The sequence below is a fragment of the Amphimedon queenslandica genome, unplaced genomic scaffold (assembly GCF_000090795.2).
Source record: "Amphimedon queenslandica unplaced genomic scaffold, v1.1 AMPQUscaffold_13386, whole genome shotgun sequence".
NCBI lineage: Eukaryota > Metazoa > Porifera > Demospongiae > Haplosclerida > Niphatidae > Amphimedon > Amphimedon queenslandica.
The window spans coordinates 7,748-28,866 of record NW_003546378.1 but is presented as its reverse complement, the minus strand read 5'-3'; the positions used below and the strand labels follow the sequence as shown (position 1 = coordinate 28,866).

General features: G+C 33.7%; 6 protein-coding genes across 9 annotated transcripts in view; 3 read left to right on the top strand and 3 right to left on the bottom strand.

The window, feature by feature from the left end:
- Positions 1 to 10: 10 nt before the first annotated feature.
- LOC105312890 (85/88 kDa calcium-independent phospholipase A2-like) lies at positions 11 to 3,113 on the bottom strand. Of its 2 annotated transcripts, none has more exons than XM_011405882.2 (11): positions 2,883 to 3,113; positions 2,776 to 2,835; positions 2,430 to 2,639; positions 2,081 to 2,371; positions 1,852 to 2,028; positions 1,630 to 1,801; positions 1,419 to 1,581; positions 1,288 to 1,373; positions 528 to 823; positions 315 to 473; positions 11 to 261 (listed from the first exon to the last, which is right to left on the bottom strand). In XM_011405882.2, the coding sequence occupies exons 1-11, from the start codon at positions 3,111 to 3,113 to the stop codon at positions 103 to 105; spliced, it is 2,004 nt and encodes a 667-aa protein (XP_011404184.2). In that variant the 3' UTR covers positions 11 to 102. The 2 variants fall into 2 exon arrangements, with proteins under 2 accessions (XP_011404184.2, XP_019852623.1); XM_019997064.1 differs by having other exon boundaries at positions 2,430 to 2,636.
- An 83-nt stretch (positions 3,114 to 3,196) lies between these two features.
- LOC100631443 (corticosteroid 11-beta-dehydrogenase isozyme 1-like) lies at positions 3,197 to 5,182 on the top strand. The gene is made up of 8 exons (XM_019997065.1): positions 3,197 to 3,322; positions 3,375 to 3,465; positions 4,080 to 4,302; positions 4,351 to 4,376; positions 4,432 to 4,583; positions 4,626 to 4,717; positions 4,764 to 4,814; positions 4,924 to 5,182. Exons 1-8 carry the CDS (start codon positions 3,217 to 3,219, stop codon positions 5,080 to 5,082), a joined length of 900 nt encoding a protein of 299 aa, XP_019852624.1. The 5' UTR covers positions 3,197 to 3,216; the 3' UTR covers positions 5,083 to 5,182.
- Positions 5,167 to 12,100, bottom strand: LOC100642097 (DNA excision repair protein ERCC-6-like 2). 2 transcript variants are annotated; one of them, XM_019997062.1, is made up of 23 exons: positions 12,057 to 12,100; positions 11,912 to 12,003; positions 11,278 to 11,406; positions 11,153 to 11,227; positions 10,504 to 10,598; positions 10,306 to 10,405; positions 10,205 to 10,264; positions 9,915 to 9,967; positions 9,790 to 9,852; positions 9,578 to 9,693; positions 9,239 to 9,322; positions 9,043 to 9,191; positions 8,865 to 8,984; positions 8,708 to 8,818; positions 8,277 to 8,348; positions 8,084 to 8,229; positions 7,930 to 8,025; positions 7,542 to 7,641; positions 7,073 to 7,225; positions 6,989 to 7,014; positions 6,682 to 6,716; positions 6,495 to 6,622; positions 5,167 to 5,531 (listed from the first exon to the last, which is right to left on the bottom strand). In XM_019997062.1, the coding sequence occupies exons 1-23, from the start codon at positions 12,064 to 12,066 to the stop codon at positions 5,286 to 5,288; spliced, it is 2,259 nt and encodes a 752-aa protein (XP_019852621.1). In that variant the 5' UTR covers positions 12,067 to 12,100; the 3' UTR covers positions 5,167 to 5,285. The 2 variants fall into 2 exon arrangements, with proteins under 2 accessions (XP_019852621.1, XP_019852622.1); XM_019997063.1 differs by lacking the exons at positions 5,167 to 5,531; positions 6,682 to 6,716 and having other exon boundaries at positions 6,539 to 6,622.
- Positions 12,101 to 12,125: 25 nt separating this feature from the next.
- Positions 12,126 to 15,211, top strand: LOC109582388 (uncharacterized). Of its 2 annotated transcripts, XM_019997056.1 has the most exons (7): positions 12,126 to 12,249; positions 12,295 to 12,384; positions 13,849 to 14,042; positions 14,100 to 14,138; positions 14,310 to 14,500; positions 14,611 to 14,769; positions 14,855 to 15,211. In XM_019997056.1, the coding sequence occupies exons 1-7, from the start codon at positions 12,204 to 12,206 to the stop codon at positions 15,012 to 15,014; spliced, it is 879 nt and encodes a 292-aa protein (XP_019852615.1). In that variant the 5' UTR covers positions 12,126 to 12,203; the 3' UTR covers positions 15,015 to 15,211. The 2 variants fall into 2 exon arrangements, with proteins under 2 accessions (XP_019852615.1, XP_019852616.1); XM_019997057.1 differs by lacking the exon at positions 14,100 to 14,138.
- A 423-nt stretch (positions 15,212 to 15,634) lies between these two features.
- On the top strand, positions 15,635 to 17,201 carry LOC109582384 (inositol phosphorylceramide glucuronosyltransferase 1-like). The gene is made up of 4 exons (XM_019997053.1): positions 15,635 to 15,642; positions 15,797 to 16,787; positions 16,842 to 16,887; positions 17,116 to 17,201. Exons 1-4 carry the CDS (start codon positions 15,635 to 15,637, stop codon positions 17,199 to 17,201), a joined length of 1,131 nt encoding a protein of 376 aa, XP_019852612.1.
- Positions 17,148 to 21,119, bottom strand: part of LOC105312888 (uncharacterized protein C297.06c-like) — an 8,281-nt gene continuing 4,309 nt past the window's right edge. Inside the window, exons 6-11 of the mRNA XM_019997070.1 lie at positions 18,035 to 18,130; positions 17,881 to 17,980; positions 17,802 to 17,838; positions 17,710 to 17,748; positions 17,598 to 17,667; positions 17,148 to 17,452 (exon numbers count right to left, since the gene is read on the bottom strand). Coding sequence (XP_019852629.1) covers positions 17,402 to 17,452; positions 17,598 to 17,667; positions 17,710 to 17,748; positions 17,802 to 17,838; positions 17,881 to 17,980; positions 18,035 to 18,130 — 393 coding nt within the window. The 3' untranslated portion in view covers positions 17,148 to 17,401. The remainder of the gene's footprint in view (positions 17,453 to 17,597; positions 17,668 to 17,709; positions 17,749 to 17,801; positions 17,839 to 17,880; positions 17,981 to 18,034; positions 18,131 to 21,119) is intronic.

The following is a 21,119-nucleotide window of genomic DNA, read 5'->3' as shown; positions in this document are numbered from 1 at the left end:
TTCATTTTTGCTCTACATCTGTGGCACAAAATGGCACGATAGCAAACAATAAGTATCTAAAAATAATTACTATGGACATGAAAATCAAAATTGTTAAATACGTCAGTCAAATAGTTCATTTTCATCATTTTCTTTAAATCGAAATGCATGTCTTTGCCTTCTATCTTTTAGTCTTTGTTGTCTTTTTTGCTCATCATAGGTCTCCATTCTTGAAAATAAGAGGGTCAGATCTTTTATCTCATTCCTCCATTCATCTGCTATCTATGGCCATTAATATCATGTTACATACTAATATCAATTAATATTACACTGACTTGAAATTTGGTCTTCATAAGCATTTCTAAAAGAACATCAACATTAGTTTCACCAGACTGAACTTCCACATCAAGTCTTGGACTAAATCGATAGAATGGTATTTGCTGCTCTTTACAGCGGCTCCTACTGTTATCAGCTACATCTTCAGATTCAACCAGCTTTTGTAACAAACAAAATATTATCACTATTTTTGAAATTCACATTACACTCACAGCTTTTGTAATCAATGTCATTAAATTTGACGCTTTCTTTTTTAAAGACAATAAGTGAAATATACCTTCATGTGCATCAGTACTCCCTAATATTGCAGCAGGAAACTTCCCAGTACCAATAGAAACAACACAGCATAAGTTTAATTTGATGCCTTCTGATCTGTGATAATTTTGAATAGCAGTTAAGCCATATTCACTGGGATTGTTTGCTAATACACCACCATCAACATATCCATCACATTCAGAAAAATTCATTGGAGCAGCACTGGTATATCTTGCAACTTTCCATACTAGTTCTATTGTGATGTTTTTAAATTAATATTATAAACAGGGTTCCCACAAGATATTAGCATAGTATTCATGTAGCTTGGATTGTCAAGTTGTTTCAATTGAATGAAATAGCCTGTACAACAGTACAGGGTATTTTGACAAAAATCACATTAACAAGAGAATTCTCCATTTTAATAATTTTTTATACACATACACATTCTTATATTGTATAGAAATTTTGAGCTGATGCTGATCAAGTTTAGATTTTTTATGAATTTTTAAAGTTGCAGCTCAAAAATGGCTAAGAGAGAATAAATTGTTTCTGATACATAATTATACATGTACTTATGTTGCTTAGAAATTCTAAGCTGCATAATTCCGATCAAAATTGATTTTTTTAATGATTTTTAAGAGTTTCCTCCAAAGCCATGTATTGCTTTTCAGCTCACTTAGCATACTTTGTGGGAAACCCAGAGTATGATAAACTCACCATTTGAAAATTCATCATTGAAACAATTATTGAAAAAAGTCAGGTTAAGGTTAGTTGTTTTCTTCATAACTGCAGATATCAATACCCTAAAAAGATAGTGAAATGACAAACTAGCCGCTAATATTTATTACTTAGGTTCCTTGATGTCTGACATTCTGATGTTAGAGTCAAAATTTTCTTTCAAAATTAATTCCAAAGCTTCAGTGTTATACCCAATTCCAAATCCAGTCTTAGAAAAAATGTCTTCTTTTAGTTTAAAGTATACTTGTCGAAGCTCTGCCAAAGTCTTCTTACCTTTATTGAAAAAAATCTATGCAACAATTATTAACATAATGTAATTACCATAAACTAATCCCAATGCAACAATACCACCAGTGCTTGTTCCAATAATCCAATCAAATAAATCAATAGTTTGCCTGCCAGTACATTTCTCTAGCATAGCCAGTATTTCAATTTGTATAAGACCACGCATACCACCCCCATCAAGAAATAGTATACGGCTGCCTCCTTGAACCTTTGATGTTACCAATAGGTTGCACGTAGTAAATACAATAATAAATGTACCTGAAATCGAATTGCTGGATTGCAAGTTGTTTTCCATCCTTGCAATTCAAACTGTTGTAATCCAAGTGCAAATTGAAAGTGATGGTCCCATATGTCACTATAAGTGGCAAACTGAGCTGAGAGATACTTCTCTAGTTTCTGTGAAATCTCAAGGTCAGACATATACTCTTCCAAAGCCTGAAAAAATGTTATAACAAAAATTGGTCAAAGGAATGATGAAAATCCTTACAAAATGCCTTCCACCCAAAGCTTGTCCTGTTTTCTTACACTTGTCCTCCTTATTTAAGGATGAATGAGACGAAATTGACCATAACCTTGATCTTTGCCCCAACTGAACACTTTTCTTAATGCTCTGATAGGATTTTGCATCCAATGACTTCAAAAGAGATAAAATGGCTTCATGAGAAAGTTCTGTTTCTTTTGTACTAATAGTATCTAATGGTGTTCGATTTAAACCATCAAATGCATTGATGTCAGCACCAAAAGCCAGCAAGATTTTCACTATCTCTATGTTTCTAAGCTAAAAGCAAGAAGAAACATAAATCAGCAAAAGAATAAAATTAGCAATGGTAAAATACCTGCACTGCAATGTGCAATGCTGTCTGATTATTCTTTCCTCCAAGCATATCAATCAAGACAGTGCCATATTCACTATGGACCATTAAAATTAACAAGCATTCAATTCTGTCACAACGACTACTGCTGACAATTGCATGAAGAGGTGTGTATCCATTGTGATCACGTTGCACCAAATCAAAGTTCCTTCCTTTAATATACTTCAGCAACTTCTATAATAAAAAAACATTAAACAACCAGCTAGAACACTAAGGTCATAGCATAAACAGTAGAACTAGCAGAGTAGATCTAACCATAAATATCTAGAATCTATTATCTGTGATCTATCTACACCTTAACTACACTCACTTCTGAATTTTCTGGATAATGTAGCTTGAGTTCCTTCATAGATTGTGACAGATCTAAATGCTGCAATAAAAAACATAAGTAATTGTCTAGATCTACATCAAACCTACCTCGGGTTGCTCATCCATAAATCTAGGTTCCCCGTAAGTTTCAGTAGAAACCTTTTTTCTCACTGCTGGCCTTCTATGCAAGGTTGTCACAATCGGGGCTTTGTCTTCTGTTTTGTCATCACTGCTAAACCGTCCAAACGGATCATTTTCATTGGGTAATGTCTCAAAATTAGTTACAAGCAGTTCGGGAGGTTCTTCATCCATGATTTCGAAAAACAAAGTTAAGTGCATTCATTACCATTTTCGAGCTAAATCATTACATCTAGAGGGAGGAGTCTCAGTCTAGCATATTGCCTAGCAAGAGAGGAGTGGCAGTGGCACAAGAATAACCATCATGTTTAACCAAGCTTTTAAGTTCGCTGCTAAGCCTGCTATTGCTTTGATTATAGTTGTTAGTGTTCAGTTTATTTATAATTGGACTTACCAAATTGATGCTAAAGGTAGGGTGAGCCATTATCTAAGATTACACATCAATAACTGATCCACCAATAGAATATTATCAAGGTAAAGGTGTTATTATCACTGGAGCATCTAAAGGGATTGGTCGTGAGCTCGCAATTCAGGCTGCACAACTTGGCGCAAAGTACGTCATTGTCATTTTACTTTACTTTTCAAAACTACTATATCCAAACTACCATTAATTGCCGTCAGTCCTATCTCGAGATTTATGGTAGATCTATAGCAAAAAATATTGACTAAAGTAGTAATATTTCACAATTATTTTGATAAAATTTTTACTTTATATTTGCAATTTAGGAGTCAAGTGTGACATGTTATTGTCACTTATTAAGCATACTCAGAATAATAACAAGTGGTGAATTTTATATTTGCAGTCGCTCACCACACCACAAATATTTGCTATTTGGTATTGTACCATGCCACAAAAAATTTATGACGCTATGTGAGCATGTCTTACTTCAGAGAGAATGTGGGGGTGAAACTTGTATTAATTCATTGTCATAACCACAGAATAGTCACAATTTCATAGCATTAAGAGAAGATCATATTTTAATAAGAGTAAATGTAATTATTAATACATGTAGCACAAATGATGAACTGTTTTAGTTACCTGAGGAAAATGGGAAATCAGAACTTGCCAAGTATTGGAATTTATTATTACTATGTCAATTTTACCAAAGTTTTGTATAAAAATTTGACATCAAGAAAACTTAGCTGCTATATGGTTCTGTTCTGTAGATTAGTAATTGCTGCCCGTACAGAAAGTAAACTACAGGAAACTGCTTTGCTCTGTCAAAAGTACACTCCACATGTGTATGCTGTGGTTGCTGATGTTAGCAAAGAGAAAGACTGTAAGCAAATAATAGATATTGCAGCTCATAAATTAGAAAGAATTGACATTATGATTTTGAATGCTGCCTTTTCATATCCACCAAGCTGGTTCACTCAAATTGATCAGCCTGTAAGTTTTTTAGATAATTACTTAATAGTTCTATTATCATTCTAAAAGGGAGATGCATTTTTAAGAGTTTTCAGGTAATTTTATTTTTGAATTAATCTTGTACTACACTGTATATTAATGCATTTTTAGTGTTAATGTGCTTCAGAGTGTTTTCATGGTACAATATGGATTGCCTTATCTTAATAAAAGTCATGGAAGCATAATAGCAGTATCATCTAGTGCCAGTCAACTTGGAATGCCACAAGTTATCCCATATGGCACTAGTAAACATGGTCTTAATGGTACTTTTGAATTATTTTACCATCAATTAAGTTACTATTTAGGATTCTTTAAAGGTCTTCGTCAGGAATTCTATCTCACTAATACACCAGTATCAATCACTATAATTCCTTTACCTTATGTACATACCGAAACGGTGCAGTTATTTTAGCACAATCCAAATATTTATTATTTTTATATAGGCTCTTAAGAACTGGAAGCCAATTGGAGAAAGTCATGGCATATCAGCTGATGTAAGTGAGGCATTTGTACACATATTAGTTTTTACTACTTCATGAAAATTTCGGCCAGTATACAATACCTGAATCATAAATCACCATACTCAAAATCTAATTTTTATAGGTCTGTGCTCAGAAAATGTTAGATGCAATTCCTTATCGTCAAAGTTGGACTTACATTGACTGGAGTACCTATATTGTAGGTCATATTTATTCTTTATTTCCTGACAGTATAGATTTTATCATTCGAAAATATCTACCAATTATGAGCAATATTTTCTAAAATTTAATGATTATTACTTGCTGTACTTTTATTATTGTTTTGTGACATGTACTGTACATGTGTATTTTCTGACTAAAATTGTTAAGGTTATTATACTTAATAGACTGAAATGAAAAATTACGAGCTGACAAGAAATTTGAAACAGAAAATATAAGTGTAGTAGTTGGTACAATAATGATCGGTAAAATAAATGAAATTGATTTTTAAAGGTCAAACAAATTGTCAAGGGAAAGAATGCTCTTTTCAGTGGTATTTGACATTAATTTTGAATGAAATGATTCAGACTGACCACAGTGACCAGAAACTTCCACCGCTTCATCAAAATCAAACAAGTCATTTATCTTTATTTTCTTGGGCCCCCTTGTTAGCACAGGTTCATATTTTGATGGTTCTGATTTTTCAAGAGTTTCCTTCGTCGATTCCTTACATTTACTTTCTTTTATTTCCTCCTATGTTGGATGATACAAATAAGTCATGAGGTTTCACTGAATCATGCCATGATATTACTTTCATGTATGGGCTATCATCCATTAAACTCTTATTGAAATGTAAAAAGTATAAAAATACATGAATCTCCTACATTTGTGCATAGCACATCATGGTTGGAGAGTCAATCATTTTAAATGGCATACAGATATGCAACAATTTTGATATGCAGCATTAAATTGTAGAAAGCATTAACAGGTTAAGGCCGATTTACACTGCAAAATTAACGTAAGGTAAGGCTATAAGTTACACAGGAAGTGCTGCATAAACCAATGGCAGCCATTTACGTAACGTAAGAGTTGAAATTATCTCTCCTCTTACAATTGGCCATTGGTTTATACATACTTCCTGTCTTAACGTATGGCCTTAGCTTACATTAATTAATTTTGCAGTGTAAATCTGCCTTTACAAGTCACAGGGATAAATTGGAACAAATATCTTGAGCTTCAATAACCATGCTACTTATTACTGCTTAAACTAACTAAAGAATAATCCTATATTTCTAGAAAGCATTGTTACATTGTTAAAAGAATTAAAATTATTTAATAAAAGTAACAAAAATCAGAAGTTTCTACAATAACTATAGGTCAAGCATGTTCTCACAAAGGTTTCATGCTATGCATTTAAAAGCAAAATTTAAAAGTTCAGTGACTGATACATGCATTCAAAAAATTAAAGAGTAATTACATGTACATGCATTAAGCAACTGTTACTTGACCTCATTATTCTCTCACACATGTGACCATTAATTTATTTCAATACTAAATCAGTAAATCTCGTTAATCTACAGAAAACTCCAATCACACTCATAAAAAGAGAATTAGTTACATGAATGCCTAGGTCATAAAATCTAACAGGGTCATGTTACTTGTTGCATGACACCATTATATCATATGTGGAGTCCATGCAGAATGATGCTAGCTTACCTGAATATTTAAAAGGTTGGCTGGTAATTGAGAGTCGTTATCAAGGTGGCATATTGCCTGGTGTCTTATATGTTCCTCAGCAGGACTGTTACCAACTATTTGACCATGATGAATTAAAACTTTAACACCTACGTGTGTACATGCACATGTAAAGCAGACAAGCAATAGCGGATATTTAAAAACAAACCTTGAAGAAAATCACAGTAAGTGAACTGCGTACTACTGCAACAGACATATTGAAAATAAAAACAATTCTAGCATGTACATGTACATGTACATTTCAATTTATATACACAAGTCAAAATATGGTATGCTTGTCAAAATTTCAAAATGTACATACTGCTATGTAGCTTTTTTACATGAGCACATACAGCACCATGCAACTATTTGCTGTGATCAAAGTAGAGACAGCATGACATGCATATGTACATGTAGTCATGCTATCGACTTATGAGTAGTCAAGCATATTATATTACAGATTAGTTAATACATACCTCATTTTCATTCCTTGATCAAATCTCTGAACAATATAAAGTATAACTTGTTAGACTGTATCATTAAAGAAGTAATTTACAAACCTTTAATACATTCTCAGTTAGTGATGCCCCACTTCGTAATGGTTGAAATAAATTTAAGACGCCAAAAATTTCTCCTTTATTGTCACTATCTCCATCAACTCCAGTAAAATATCTTCGTTCATTGCTACCTTCAATGGCTGTATTGGCCAGTTGCTAGATAATACAATAAAGTTGCATACAAAAATTATTACTAAAAACTGAAACCAATCAAGGAATTCAACCCAGATTATGAGAAAGGAGGCATTTTGCATAAGCAGAAAGTCAGCTTGTTGGTTAAAATTATTGCTCTTTTTTTTCTTTTACTGGCATTCTGTAAGGACTCTACTACACGTACAATGTACTTTCATGAGAAAGGCTTTGTACCCTTTAAAAACAGCTACAGGTAACACGTTTTAACAAAATTTGTAAAAAAATGCAAGACAAATTATATGCAAGCATTGAAACTTGAGTACAATAATTCTACAGGTACCTGTTTATAAATTTGTCTGAGGTACAAAATTTCTTCAATAGTACCCTCACTAATCAGCCTATAAACTTCAACGTTTTGCCGCTGACCAATACGAAAAGCTCTAATAATTGAAAAAATTAATGATTTCCTAAGTCAAAAATTATTTTACTATAATTACATGTACTTTGAAAAATATTTGAGAGGCTAAAATTTTAAAATGATATATAGCAGTTTATTTTAAAAAGGCAGACATCACACGAATGCAAATGATTCAAACTATGGCACTTCAATAAAGTTTCGAACATTAACTGCCAATACTCCATGACCAGAAAGTAATTGTAGCAGAAAATGAAAGCATACCCCCAACAAAAAATGCCTAATTACATGCAAAAAAAACAATAATACTAACCTATCTTCTGCTTGCAGATCATTAGCTGGATTCCAACTTGGATCAAATATGATAACACGATTGGCACCAGTAATATTTAAACCAACTCCACCACACCTAAAACATGTACATTTAAAATAAAATAATAAAGGCTTAATTTTTAATTAGCTCTAACTTTTTTGAAATGAGAAAAACAAATAGAGAAGGATCAGAATTGAATTTACTGACAACTGCACCTCTGTCTTCTACTCTCATACTGCCATCCAATCGACAATAAGTATAGCTTCTGCAGACCATATAATTCTCCAAAATATTAAGTAACTGATATTTTAAACAGAAAATTAAAACATTTAACTTTCAAAACATACCCGTACAGACTCAGAAAATATTATTACTTTAGATGACTCCAGATGAAAGTGACTGAGAAGCTTCGACAATATCTAAATATTTATCCACTCTTGCTAATATACACATACATGTATAATAATCATTAGGTGTGTTACTCATGGTAAAGAAATTTCTATTCAAGAGTGGAGCATGTTTCAATGCTAAAGAAACAAAATAATGCCCCTTCTTCCTAATTTGATCTTATATAACAATGCCTCAAAATGTTAGATTAATAACTAAATGTAAATCATATTAACTTCATTGTGTAGTGTGGCAGAATGAAGATTTTAAAAGATGATTTGCACAAATTGTTAACTACTGAACACGATGAATGTAATTAACACACTTCTAAATTATAACTACTGTGGCTTAAGAAACAATATATGAGTATACACATGTAAGTTAAACTAACTTGCATCTTCCCACAATAAGTAGGGTCTGCCAAAGTTAAGAAAGAAGCATCAATTGACATCTCAAGAAATTCAGGATAATGAGAAAACACTTGTTTACATATCTGATACGCCTATGTACATGAACAAATAAACAAATAAATCAAAATAAAAGAGCACTTTCTCATTTTGTTTATCGGAGGCAAAGAATGATGGGAGGAGTAAACCAATGTGATTAGAGCATTTCAGTAACAAAGACAGGTAAATGCCTTGAACAGATAACAATCCACTACTGCAATGCTACACAGATAATAGTTGAACAAAATTAGCTATACTGAATCATTCATGTCAAACATACTTTGTCACAACAATTTAACTTAGATAATCCACTATTACACCAACAGGGTTGATGTGCTTCAACAAAGTTCACCATCTCATCAGTTTCTAGAATGGTTGAATAAATGTTCCCTTGTAGCTTTGTAACTGGACAAAAAACGACAAATTCCTCTACACAGGAACAAAAAAGATAAGAGACAATTTTGACACCAAAAAACCTTTTTTAGGAAGTTGATCTGCAATTAGTTCTTTCGTCCTTCTTATCATCCAATCACTCAGCAACTGTGAGAGTTGTTGCTGTTCTATTAAAGAGACGCTGACATTGACACATATCAATTTTGGCCAATTGGCTGTCAAAACTAGACTACAAGTACCTTATACAGGTACATATAAAACTACATGAAAACATAACTAGAACTAAACTAAAGTGAGCATTTCTATTTTAAAGAGAAAAACAGGTCCAATATCAATTGACCTGTACAATCAATTGAATAACTTGCGGAGAATGAAAAAGTATACATACACAGTTGTGAATATCCATAATTATAACAACTAACTTTCTTTAGCAGTTGCAAGTTCCCTTCTAGTACAGTCAAATTTTTGCCCTTGAAGAAGAGGGCGTTCATAAATAAACTGAAATTCATGCCATGCTCCAAGGCAACCAGGATGTATCCTACATGTGCATAAATCAAAATAATTCAAAGTAATTTTGACTGAACAAAAGCTTTTTACAAGTGGTAATTACAATGAAGTACCAGCTCTCACTTACCAGTTTAATATACACCATAATTCACTCAACCTGTTTTGCAAAGCAGTCCCAGTCAATCCAAATCTACATTGCAGTGTACAAGTTCATTTGTTCATTTGTTTGCATACTTATCTACTAAATTATACCTTATCTGACATTTTAGCTGTAATAATGCCTCAGTCACTTGACTTTTAGGATTCTACAAAAGGAACAGAATAATTCAAGGTAAAATGAATGCCATGAATTCTGAAAGACATGCTTGATGCTTGTACATAAAGAGCTAAAAGGCCAAGACAAATGGCAATTAAAGGGGCTTTTTATACAAGTAGGAAGATGGCCAGACTCAAAAAATATTAAAATCAGTTATTTAATGACAAATACATGAGATGTGTGAGACTGAACCTTCTAAACAACTCATGAAATACATTAACATTACCTTTAGAGCATGAACTTCATCCACAAAAACTGCCAACCAAGGAATAGAGTTAAGCTCTTCCTAAAAGCAAACACTCGAAGTACATACTATTCTTCACATACTACTTTCAATTTGGCTGTTTCTAATGTAGTTAATACAACATCTAACCGACCACGAGAAACTTTATCAAGTATTTCATCTTTCTTGTTTCGGTGGTAAACTCTATTAAAACACTTTTAATTAAAATAATCACTTAAAATAAATAATTAACTAGCCTATTACAATAATAAATCTATTTCATAAACCTCTAAGATACTAACCCAGTTTTAAGGTGACTCCAAGTTTCAATTTCAGAAACCCAATTATATATTACTGAGCAAGGACAGATCACTAAAACAGCACTTTTGCTGACAACCTAATATAATATGCAAACACAATCATAAACACAATTAATCATTTCCTTAGATGTAGAATGAGCAGAACCAAGAAAGCAAAGCAAAATAAACAAAGTTAACACAAGTACATGTAGCTAAAATAGTTGCACCAAATCACAATCTGCAATAACATGACTATTGGTTTCTATCTAGCAATGCATGCAAAATAATTATATGAGTGAAATGAGCTTCTGTATTGGTGATGTATTATGCCCAAAATGTAATAAACAGCACATTTAAATTAAGCAATTTCAGATAAAATTACTGCAGTTACAAAAATTAAAGTCAGTCAATTGTTTCCACCATAAATATCTACAAAGTGTCATCTAAATACTATAGTGGTTAACGTCTTGACTAAATATTAATTCCACACCAAATTTGCTTTACTAGAGGGCTAAGGGTTTGAGTTTATGTACATTGTACATTGACCAAACTTTACATGTAAATCTAATAACATATTAATCAAAAATATCGCAATGATGTTGTCATAACCTAGATTTAATTATAGATATACAATAAATTACACATGCATTACCAGCTTTGGTCCTGTTAAAAATACATCGATCTTAGTACAAGTTTTACATAGAATAGCACATATAAATGCAATAACCTAAAATATTAAAATCATTATTGGTTATAATTTAATTGATGCGTACATACCTGGACCGTTTTCCCAAGGCCCATGTCATCACATAATAGTCCACCAACTCCTTTGCTGTACTGACTATATAAAAATTTAATTCCATCCCGCTGATATTCACGAAGGTATTGATTAATAGGTGCTGGGACCTAATGTCAAATTTGTAGTTCTAACAATAATTTCACTTAGTTCAACAAAATATGCACACACAAAAACATGTACAGTACATTCATCCCTTATATCTGATTCATAACATGAATACATGTCCTTCTCAGGTTATGGATTGGGTCTGACAATCTTATCAACACAGAAAATCTCAAGTTGAATGAACACCCAACATATACAGTATGATGTGGCTTCAGTCTTGCTAGCACAATTAGGTCCATTTGAAGTAGTTCAAATTTGGTTGAGGATTGAGCATAGTCTTTTTTACACATGACTTCCCTCATACAAGATATTCAAGATGGATATTCATAAGTTCATGACCCACAAATTAAGACAAAGGTAGGCGGTCCAAAACTGAGTAAGCAGTGAGGGAATGCTAGCAAGACATGACATAACATCAATATCATAACACTTGTCGCACTAATAGAATGGCTCATCATATATATATATAATTGTCAAAGCTCAAGTACAACTTCGCGTACAACTTACACAAATGGATGGAACAATTTCAGGAGTCGATAATACGTATGGCTTCCTCAAGGAAATCGAAGAATGTGCAAATTGAGGTCTATCAAGATTACCTGTGTGAGAAATTAGCCAAGTACACAAGGATTTGTTAAATTAATAGACATACATGTAGACATCTTTGAAGATGGGCGTGGTCCCCTCGTGACATCACGTGTCATATCAGCTCAGTGCTCCAGCAGCTCCACCTCACTGACATCAGCTCTTAATCACACATTATCACAGATTCACCACAAAACCGAGCACAAAACAAAGAATGTCTTTCGAGAATTATAGTGAAATATCTAAAGGATATGACCGACGTAATTGATTGTTAATCTCTTACTTTGTTTTTATCTTAATTTTAGGAAGGAAACCAATTGGTGTTGATGTAATACTAGGAGCTGTGACTCGTGTAATGGGAGGATTTTCGAAGAGAGCTACTGTGTTAGATATTGGTACATATAATGAGCATAATTTTATCTGTCAATGTACAGCTCCTCTGTGGAGCATCAGTAGTAAAACTTAACAATGGGTGGAGTGTGAAAAATTGAAAATAGGTTTAATAATCGTCAGTAGCTAAATTACAAATGTAGGGCATAGCGTTATGCTTGCTTCCACATTCATACTCAATGAAGTGATATGTTTACAGTCAAACGAATGTTTCTTGTATAAACTAACATAGTTTTACTTTCTATGTTTGCTTTTAAATATTTATATGTATTACATCTCTACAAGGCAGTTGGCACGTGGTTAAGTGATTCCCATGCATTAAACTACATTATTTTAATTTAAAAGATCAGGATTACATTTACAGGCTTATGTTGATTGATCTGTTTTAATTAACCCCTGATGTGTGTGTCGTGAGATCTTGATTGCTAAATTTCAGTCATACTCATGGTTTATGTGTATCTTGTTCCCTTCAGTAAAAAACATGGTTTATAATTTATAATAAGGGTTTTCAATGTGTCAAAAGGACTCCGCCGATATATTTATTGTGTAGCTGGTAATTTAGGCGAATTTGATGTTTTGATAGTCATTCACCAAATTAATCCTGCCATTTTGTACCAGAAGATTTTTGCCTATATAACTAATTAATGAAGGCACAATCACTCGTTTTCTTTCACTAGTGAAGTTCCTAGCTAGATGATATAACATGTTCAATTAGCCATGGTGCTAATGAAGTAACAATGAAGGAGGTAATCATTTTTTACTTTCCTAAGAAGCGTGAATAACTGAAAGTCAGTAATTATAACTGGGAGTTTATTATCTTTCACTAATTTGGAGGCCAAATTACTAGTTGTATGTTTGATATTTGAAGAAAATCACATCAGTACTGTATTGATTCCAGCAAGCTGCACGAATACACTGTAGGCTCCATCCCATGGACATTGGTGTAATAAAGCTGCCAAAGATTTCTACATCAAAGGTTCCGTGAATGGTATGCTGGTCAGATTTACAAGAAAATTGATAAAATTGATTCTAGCACTGTTGATCTCAATCTTAAATGTTCTGAAGCTATTGAGAGCTCAATGGTTGGTTCCACTGTACTGTTACATGAAATGCATCCTAATATAATCAAAATGGATTTAGAGGAGCAGGTATCACTGAAACTCTCAACTAGATACAAGCATAATACGTCATTTCCTAATCAATCATATTGATTGACTTATTTGATTACAATGAAAATCAAAATCTTAATTTCTTTTGATTAATATTGATTGATTTAATTTGACTGCATGATATGACATGAATAACTGTCTGTCCCCTTTGTAATCTTGATATTCTTGTGATAAAATTTCTTATTTTGTATGCATAAACTGCACTTGCAAAGGCATTTGTAATCATACATACTCTATATTACAATATTTTGTTTATTGTGTTTGTAACATATATGTTTTACCTGTCTGTTAACTTTAAAGGTTGTGGCACAGGTAACTATGCGAAGGAATTAAGTCCTTACATAAAAGAAATAATTGGAATCGAAGTCAATTCTAAAATGATTGAAGAAGCTAATAATAAGGGCATTGAGAACTTCAAGACATATGAAGGAAATATATCTGACTTACATAAAATAGTACCGGAGAAATGCTGTGACGTTGTTATATGTACCCTAGTAAGTTTCTGCTGCATTCATCTTTTTAATTGATTTCAGTTACTTCTTATCCCTTAGCCTAGCCTCACTTTTTGTGCACGTTTGTTCAGTGGTCTGGTTAGTGACCATTTTCAGTTATATCCTCTTTAATTTGTTAACTTTATTTGGCATTACCTATGAGCATTAAAAATTTGCCAGATGTAGTATGTATTGAGCTCAACGAATGGCTATTTTAAAGTTTCATGTTTTGGTTATTACTAATAATCTTAATTTTTGAATAATACCTAGGTGCTTCATCATCTTAAAGACAGTGTTCCCCCTGATTATTCAGGGCCTAGCAAGGTCATTAATGATGTATACAGTGTACTGAATGATAAAGGAGCTTTTATCATTAATACAATGGGACATCACCAACTAGCAGAAGCATCTGCTTTCTTCATGTTAGCTCCTAAAAGAGTTCAAGAGATATTTCAGTCAAAGTAATGTTATGCAAGTGATTATAGTCTCAACTTTATGCTTACAAATTTTTGTTTGTTGCAGATAAAGGATTAATATTATGCTTGATATAATTACATGTATCTTTTAATAGGTTTCCGCCCATAAATACATTATGCAGAAGATTAGAAGAAGTTGGGTTTAAAGTTCATTCAGTGTTACCACATTGTCATAAAACTGAATGCGTAATGAAGAATGAGCTTCACTCAAACATTGAAGGACCATTAAATAAAGAATGGATTGATGCTACAAGGTAATGTGAATGAATAATTAGTCAATATAATCTTTTCTGTCTTTAATTTCACTTACATGTACATCTACATGCACATGTATAATAGTGTATGGTCACTAGCTACTGATGAGGAGATAAAGTCAATTCAAGATAAATGGAGGGAAATGATAAATGATGGTAAAGCACAAGAATTTTTTTGCAAAACAGAAGAAGCAAGGCAAAAAATAGGTGAAACAACAACAATACTTGCTTATAAAGGATTTTAAAAATTAATGTTTTGCCATGATTGGCTTTTTGTTTTTCTACTTTTATACTTTTTATTACAATACATTAATTGGAATAAAGTTACATGGCAAAACTTACAAAATTGTAATACTTTACTAGATCTATGTACACACAGAATGTTATTGTTATGGGATGGTTTGTGTTAATAGAGAAAGGGTTTTGATTTTTGTGAAAGTAATTTCATTTTTGATGAAGACAAAATTTTTGAGCCTCAACTATAACTACCTTAAGCCTACTATTTTTAGCGTCTACTAAATTTAGCTATATTAGCGAGAAAGCTTTAAACCGCTAAATTGTAAATAGACGCCAAAATAATTATTATTCATTATAATGGTTATTATTTATTGTTAATTTGGTTAAAAACGCTAAAATTAGTAACGTTAAACATGACTTTTGCTGATTTTGCTAAAATTAGTAGATGCAAATAATAGTAGGCTTAAGGTAGGCTATTTCTTAATTAATGGGATAGATAACTTGTGAGTTATCAAAGTATGCTGTAGTTAGACTAGGTGTAATGACTTATGTAATGTTTTATTGCAAGAATACATAAAAAAAGGAGTTTTGCACCAGTTTGAAATAATATATTAACTCAGTTTTCGAAATGGCAAAGTGAATGGCTCAAACTTCAAAGATGTGTAGTGTCCATGAATGCAGCTGCACGTGAATGTCACGTGATTCAAGTTGCGTAATTGAAGAGAAAGAGATCGAGAAGAGAGAGAATGGAAAGAACTCCCTTGGTTCTAATCTTGTTCATCTCTCTTAGCTTAGTCGAGGGGCAGTTGCAGCAGCAAGGTCCGGTTGTTTTGAGAAAGAATGGTCCTAAAGCTCCCCGTCCTTCCATTAAGCCGTTTGGAAAGGAGGCTTATGTGACACTTGTTAACGGGAAGTCAGAAGCATCCTTGTTAATGGTCCTCGTATTAGGTGTGTCTCTGAAAGAAACCAAGAGCTCCATCGAACGAGTTGTTCTATGTCCACCAGATGTGACAGCTGAGTCTAAAGCAATACTTAAAGAAAATGGTTGGACTATACGAATGATTGAAGAGTTTGACCCTCGCCCTATAGATGATGCTTCTTTTAATAAGCTCCAGTTATGGAAAATGACTGAGTATCGACGTGTTGTGTGGATTGAGCCAAACGCATTAGTTGTAAAGAACATTGACCATCTTTTCAGGTGTGGTAACTTTTGTGCTGTTTTTCAGATATCCAATTCATTCCGTACTACTGTCATGGTTGTAAAACCATCAATAATTGAGTTGAGTCGAATTTTAACATGGGATCGTGAAGGCTCCAATAAAATAACTGTTCCCATACTGCTTAATAAATTCTACAATAACTATTACAAGTTAAAGTACTCTGTCATGTATGATCCAAAAGATCCTTCATACAATGAAGAACCTCTTCGTCTTTCTGCAGGATATCAGGTCGGCATATTCATGCATTTAGTAAACAGTCATTGGTATATGAGTGATGATGAGATATTTGTCATTGACTATGAGATGCTTTCGATACACCCTGTGTACTGGTGGACATACCCTCTATTAGAAGTTAACTGGATGTGGTATTCTTATCGAACTAAGCTTGCATCACATGTAAATGATCCATCTCTCTTTCTAATGAGCAATGTCATGCCACTGGTATGTTTGGGTCTTCTTTACGTAGTACTTCGTTGCTTCCCAATGATGTTTCGTATTGCTAATCATTCATGTACCAAGTCTGCCATGAATTTCATTGCTTCTGCTCATGACGGTTTTATTGTTAGTCTCATACCATTAATAATTTTGGTTGTCTCTTATGTTGGTGCATTTCAGCTTATACCTTCAACAATGTGGCCAGTTCAAGCATGGCTCCTGTACGGTATGTGGCTGTTAACTTTTTTATTATTATTCTATGGTCCATTGTGTTATTTTTTGTACGTGGCTGGTAACTGCAATCCTGAAATCTACTCAAAGAGAATTGCTGAATGTGTGGTACATCTGCTAACATTTGCAATTCTTCACATCATTTCATTGTTCATCCTTTATTCGATCAGAAACTTTCACAAACGACTCGTAGCTTTAATTATTTGTTGTCTTTTCTGTTTAGTGTATGGGACTTTCGCTGGTAAACGTGTTCTCAAGCTCTGGTGTCATTCTAGACCTTTAGGTTGTTTTCCTTCAATACAATCATGACAAATTTTATTTCTTTATAAATTACAATAATTATTTTTTGTAAATACCTTAAATTTCTTAGTACAATTAATAACATAATCATGTCCATTTAAATTTTTTTAATGCAATCCAGGGCCAAAATTTGCTGACTGTATGCTTCACTTAATTATAATATGAAATTCTTGTGGTCTCATTGATATATCATTATTAAATTAGCTCATTCACCATAATGAACCTTCCTTCTTGTTTGCTCTAGCCTGCTCTAATATTGCCTAAACAAAGGAAGATCAAAGGTAAATAATTTGTGAATAAATGTAAGTGGCGTCATTTGTGAAGTTCTTGCCTCAAAACTTTCTGCCTATGTCCCCATCCCAGTACATGTGCATGTATATATGAAGCCAGACTGCATTTACTTACAGCTACTCTTGCTTTTTCCTTTGCTTGGTAATCAATAATCTTTTGACTAGCAGCTTGTGCTCTATGTTCTCTATCATTATGTAAATTTAACAAAATCAATTGAAGTGCATACCTTTGCTTTTGCTCTGTCATAAGTTTGGCTTTGATGTCACTACAAAAATCAAATTTCCATTACTTCAACCTATCCCTTGTATGTACATGTACCTTGTTGCACCTCCCATTAATGTAGACTCATTGAAGTCTACATAAAATTGTAAAATTAAGACAAGGAATCAAATCTAACCAGGACTGATCTCTCTTTCTCGTCTTGCTTCAACTCTGGCTCTTTTCTTTTCTATCTTTGCAGCAAAACCTGTAGCTTTAGGTAAAATTTCATCCATCACCTTTAAAGCAAACAATATACAAATTATAAGGGTAATACACAAATATACAATCACCATTTCATTATATTTCCTATATTCTTTCCGTTCCTTTTTCAAGTGTTCCCTCTGTCTCTCAAATTCTTCCTCTTCTTTGTAAGGATCCCTTTTAGCCTAAAAGAAAATACAGGGCTCACTAACTACAATAATAAACAGGACATTACTTTGAAAGGAAAGTAAAATTAACTTCTTGTAAAAATAATAGTGTTACCCAACCCCAACCCATAAATCACATACTACAGAGATATGGTACAACAATACAATACAATTGGGTAAGGAATACATGTGATAACTAAAACTAAGAAGTAATAGCAGTACTGAATATACTATGGATCATTGAATTGATTACTTTTGTGGATTAATTCTTTAGGGAACATCACTATTTCACACAGATCTGCCATTTTGTCATTGTCTAATAAACCACATACACATACATGTACATAATTGTGCTATTATTATGATACAGAACTACTACCTGGACACTTAGTACTTAGTGCCTAAATTTAAAAAGTGTTCAGTGCACCTACTTACATGTCTAAGTTGTAAAGTTAGTTTCAACAGATTTTGTCTGCATTAGACCCTTGATATCAATATCATGAGCACTCCCTATTTTGAATCATTTTTGAAGTACATTTGTACCTTCTTGTATGTTCAGGCTATGCCCATAAATAATAGTGCATTGTGCTTGTACTTGTACTGAAGTAGTTAAAGACTAGTATAAAGTTAAACTTTTTCTTGCACTAGTACTTTAAAAACATTTCAGTATACTTATACTTTTGTTCAGCCTACATGTAGATAACACAGCTTGACCCCATAGCTCCAACTGTCACTAAAACACATACATGTACATGTTGTACGTGTACCAATAAATTTACAAGTCCTCTATCATGGCAAAACCTGTTGCTTTTCACATGTGACACAAATAACTAACACATACACAATGTACATGTAGCTGGGCTGAAACAAAAAATTAAATTTTGTCAAATTACTTGCATCATTATTTGTTCACACACCTTATCTCAACTGGGAAAATACTTGGGGCTCATTGGGCAAAGCTTTTACTAGTGAGTTCAGTTTGCTTGTACATGCACATGTATACAAGAGTAAATTATTATCTAATATCTACTCTTGAAGTTGATGCATAGTTGCATAGTGATGGGCGATACCAATAAAATCTGATTCGGTTTGATTCCGAGTACTTTTCTCTGAGTATCGATGGTATTGAGTACGATTCCGAGTACCTGAGGAGGTCAAAGTCCAGAGGTACTTTCAGCCAGTTACTGCTGCTATAATTGACCATGAGCACTAAAAACAGGCTTCATTGTTCACTTCCTCACTTTTTTACCATCTCGAAGACTCAAACAACAATCCAGAAAGACTGAGAAAGTTCAGAGAGCAGCTGGAGAAGCAATATTTATTATTCTTGGTGTTCATTTTTAACAATAAAAAATATTTACATTTTAATTTTGTAATTAACTAGTAGTTTATTAACAATTATTGTAGTTAAGTGGGTGTGGTTGTACTCGGAATCGAAATTTTCGGTATTCAAAATGTTTCGATACCAGTTCGATACTGCCTAGGAATCGAAGAATTGAGTATTTTGGTATCGGAATCGCCCATCACTATAGTTGCATACAACGCCCCCACAATGGCGGATGGTCCTCGTTGCTGCGGTTGTAATGGAAGAGGTCGCTGTGTCTCATGTTTGTAAAGGCTGGTAGAAGTTGTTTCAGCTGTCTTCCCAAACATAATGGTCACTGTCACAACTTTTCTGTTCAGTCTGTTGCTCCAATAACACCAGAAGCAGATCTAGTATGTGGAGTCAATATCAACCTTCCACCTGCTGTTATTTCAAACACAGCTTTATCTACTTCTTCCTTTTCACCAGTCACCACAACTATTCACCAATCATGATGATTTAGAGGCTTCTCAAGCTTCATTACCTGACTTTCTTCAATTAACCCCATTATGAGAGTCAATATCAACCCTCCACCTGCTGTTATTTCAAACACAGCTTTATCTACTCCTTCCCTTTCACCAGTCACCACAAATATTCACCAATCATGATGATTTAGACGCTTCTCAGGCTTCATTACCTGACTTTGTTCAATTACAATTTCCTAACTTTAAGTGGGGACCTACCGACCTAAGGAAGGCACAGAGTTTCGTTCATGTATTAGGTCTGTTTATGATGAAGTGATTCATTGGAGAAGAAATACATTTAAAGTTCCAAGTGGTAGAGTTGGTGATTCCTTTGTTAAGGAACTAGCCAGGCTCTTCCAAGCCTATGCTGATTAGAGCCTATAGCACTTTATTCTACTATGGTGATGCCTGCTCTCCTTCTTCAGAAGCCACCTGGTAAAGTTGCTGTTAAAGAGCTAACCAAACATCTTGATAGGCGCCTTACTCTGTGGTATGATGGAGACATAGAGTCCCTTGTCAGAGAAGGAAGAGCTATTCAGTCACGACTCAAGCATAATCAGACTTACAGACTCGCTCGTCGTTTTTCTGACTTAATGTTTCTGGGTAATACAAAGGCTGCTCTGCGATTATTATCGATAATGAGAAAGGCAAAGTTTTATCGCTAGACTCCCTTATAGATGAGTGTTCAGTAAAAGATATCCTACTAGATAAGCATCCCCCTGGTCAACCAGCTCAACTACAAGCATTAGTTTTAAATTCTTCTCCGTCTGCTACAAGTCCTTATGATCCCATACTGTTTGATGCCATTACTCCTGATTTGATTAGGTCCACTGCTCTCAAAACTACTGGATCTTCTGGTCCCTCTGGTTTAGATGCCATTTGTTGGAGGCGACTCTGTTTGTGCTATGTTCCAATCACTGGATTGTGAAGCTGTTCTCCTTGTTGATGCTAGTAATGCCTTTAATTCTCTTAACAGACGTACTGCCCCTTAACATCCTTCAACTATGTCCATCCATTGCTACTATTTTAATTAACTGCTATAGGTCAAACGTACCACTTTTCATTGATAACGACTCACTGTCTTCGGATGAAGGTACAACCCAAGGTGATCCCTTAGCCATGGCTATGTATGCCTTGGGTGTCCTTCCCCTCATCAGAATTCTCAAAGAGTTCACAGTTC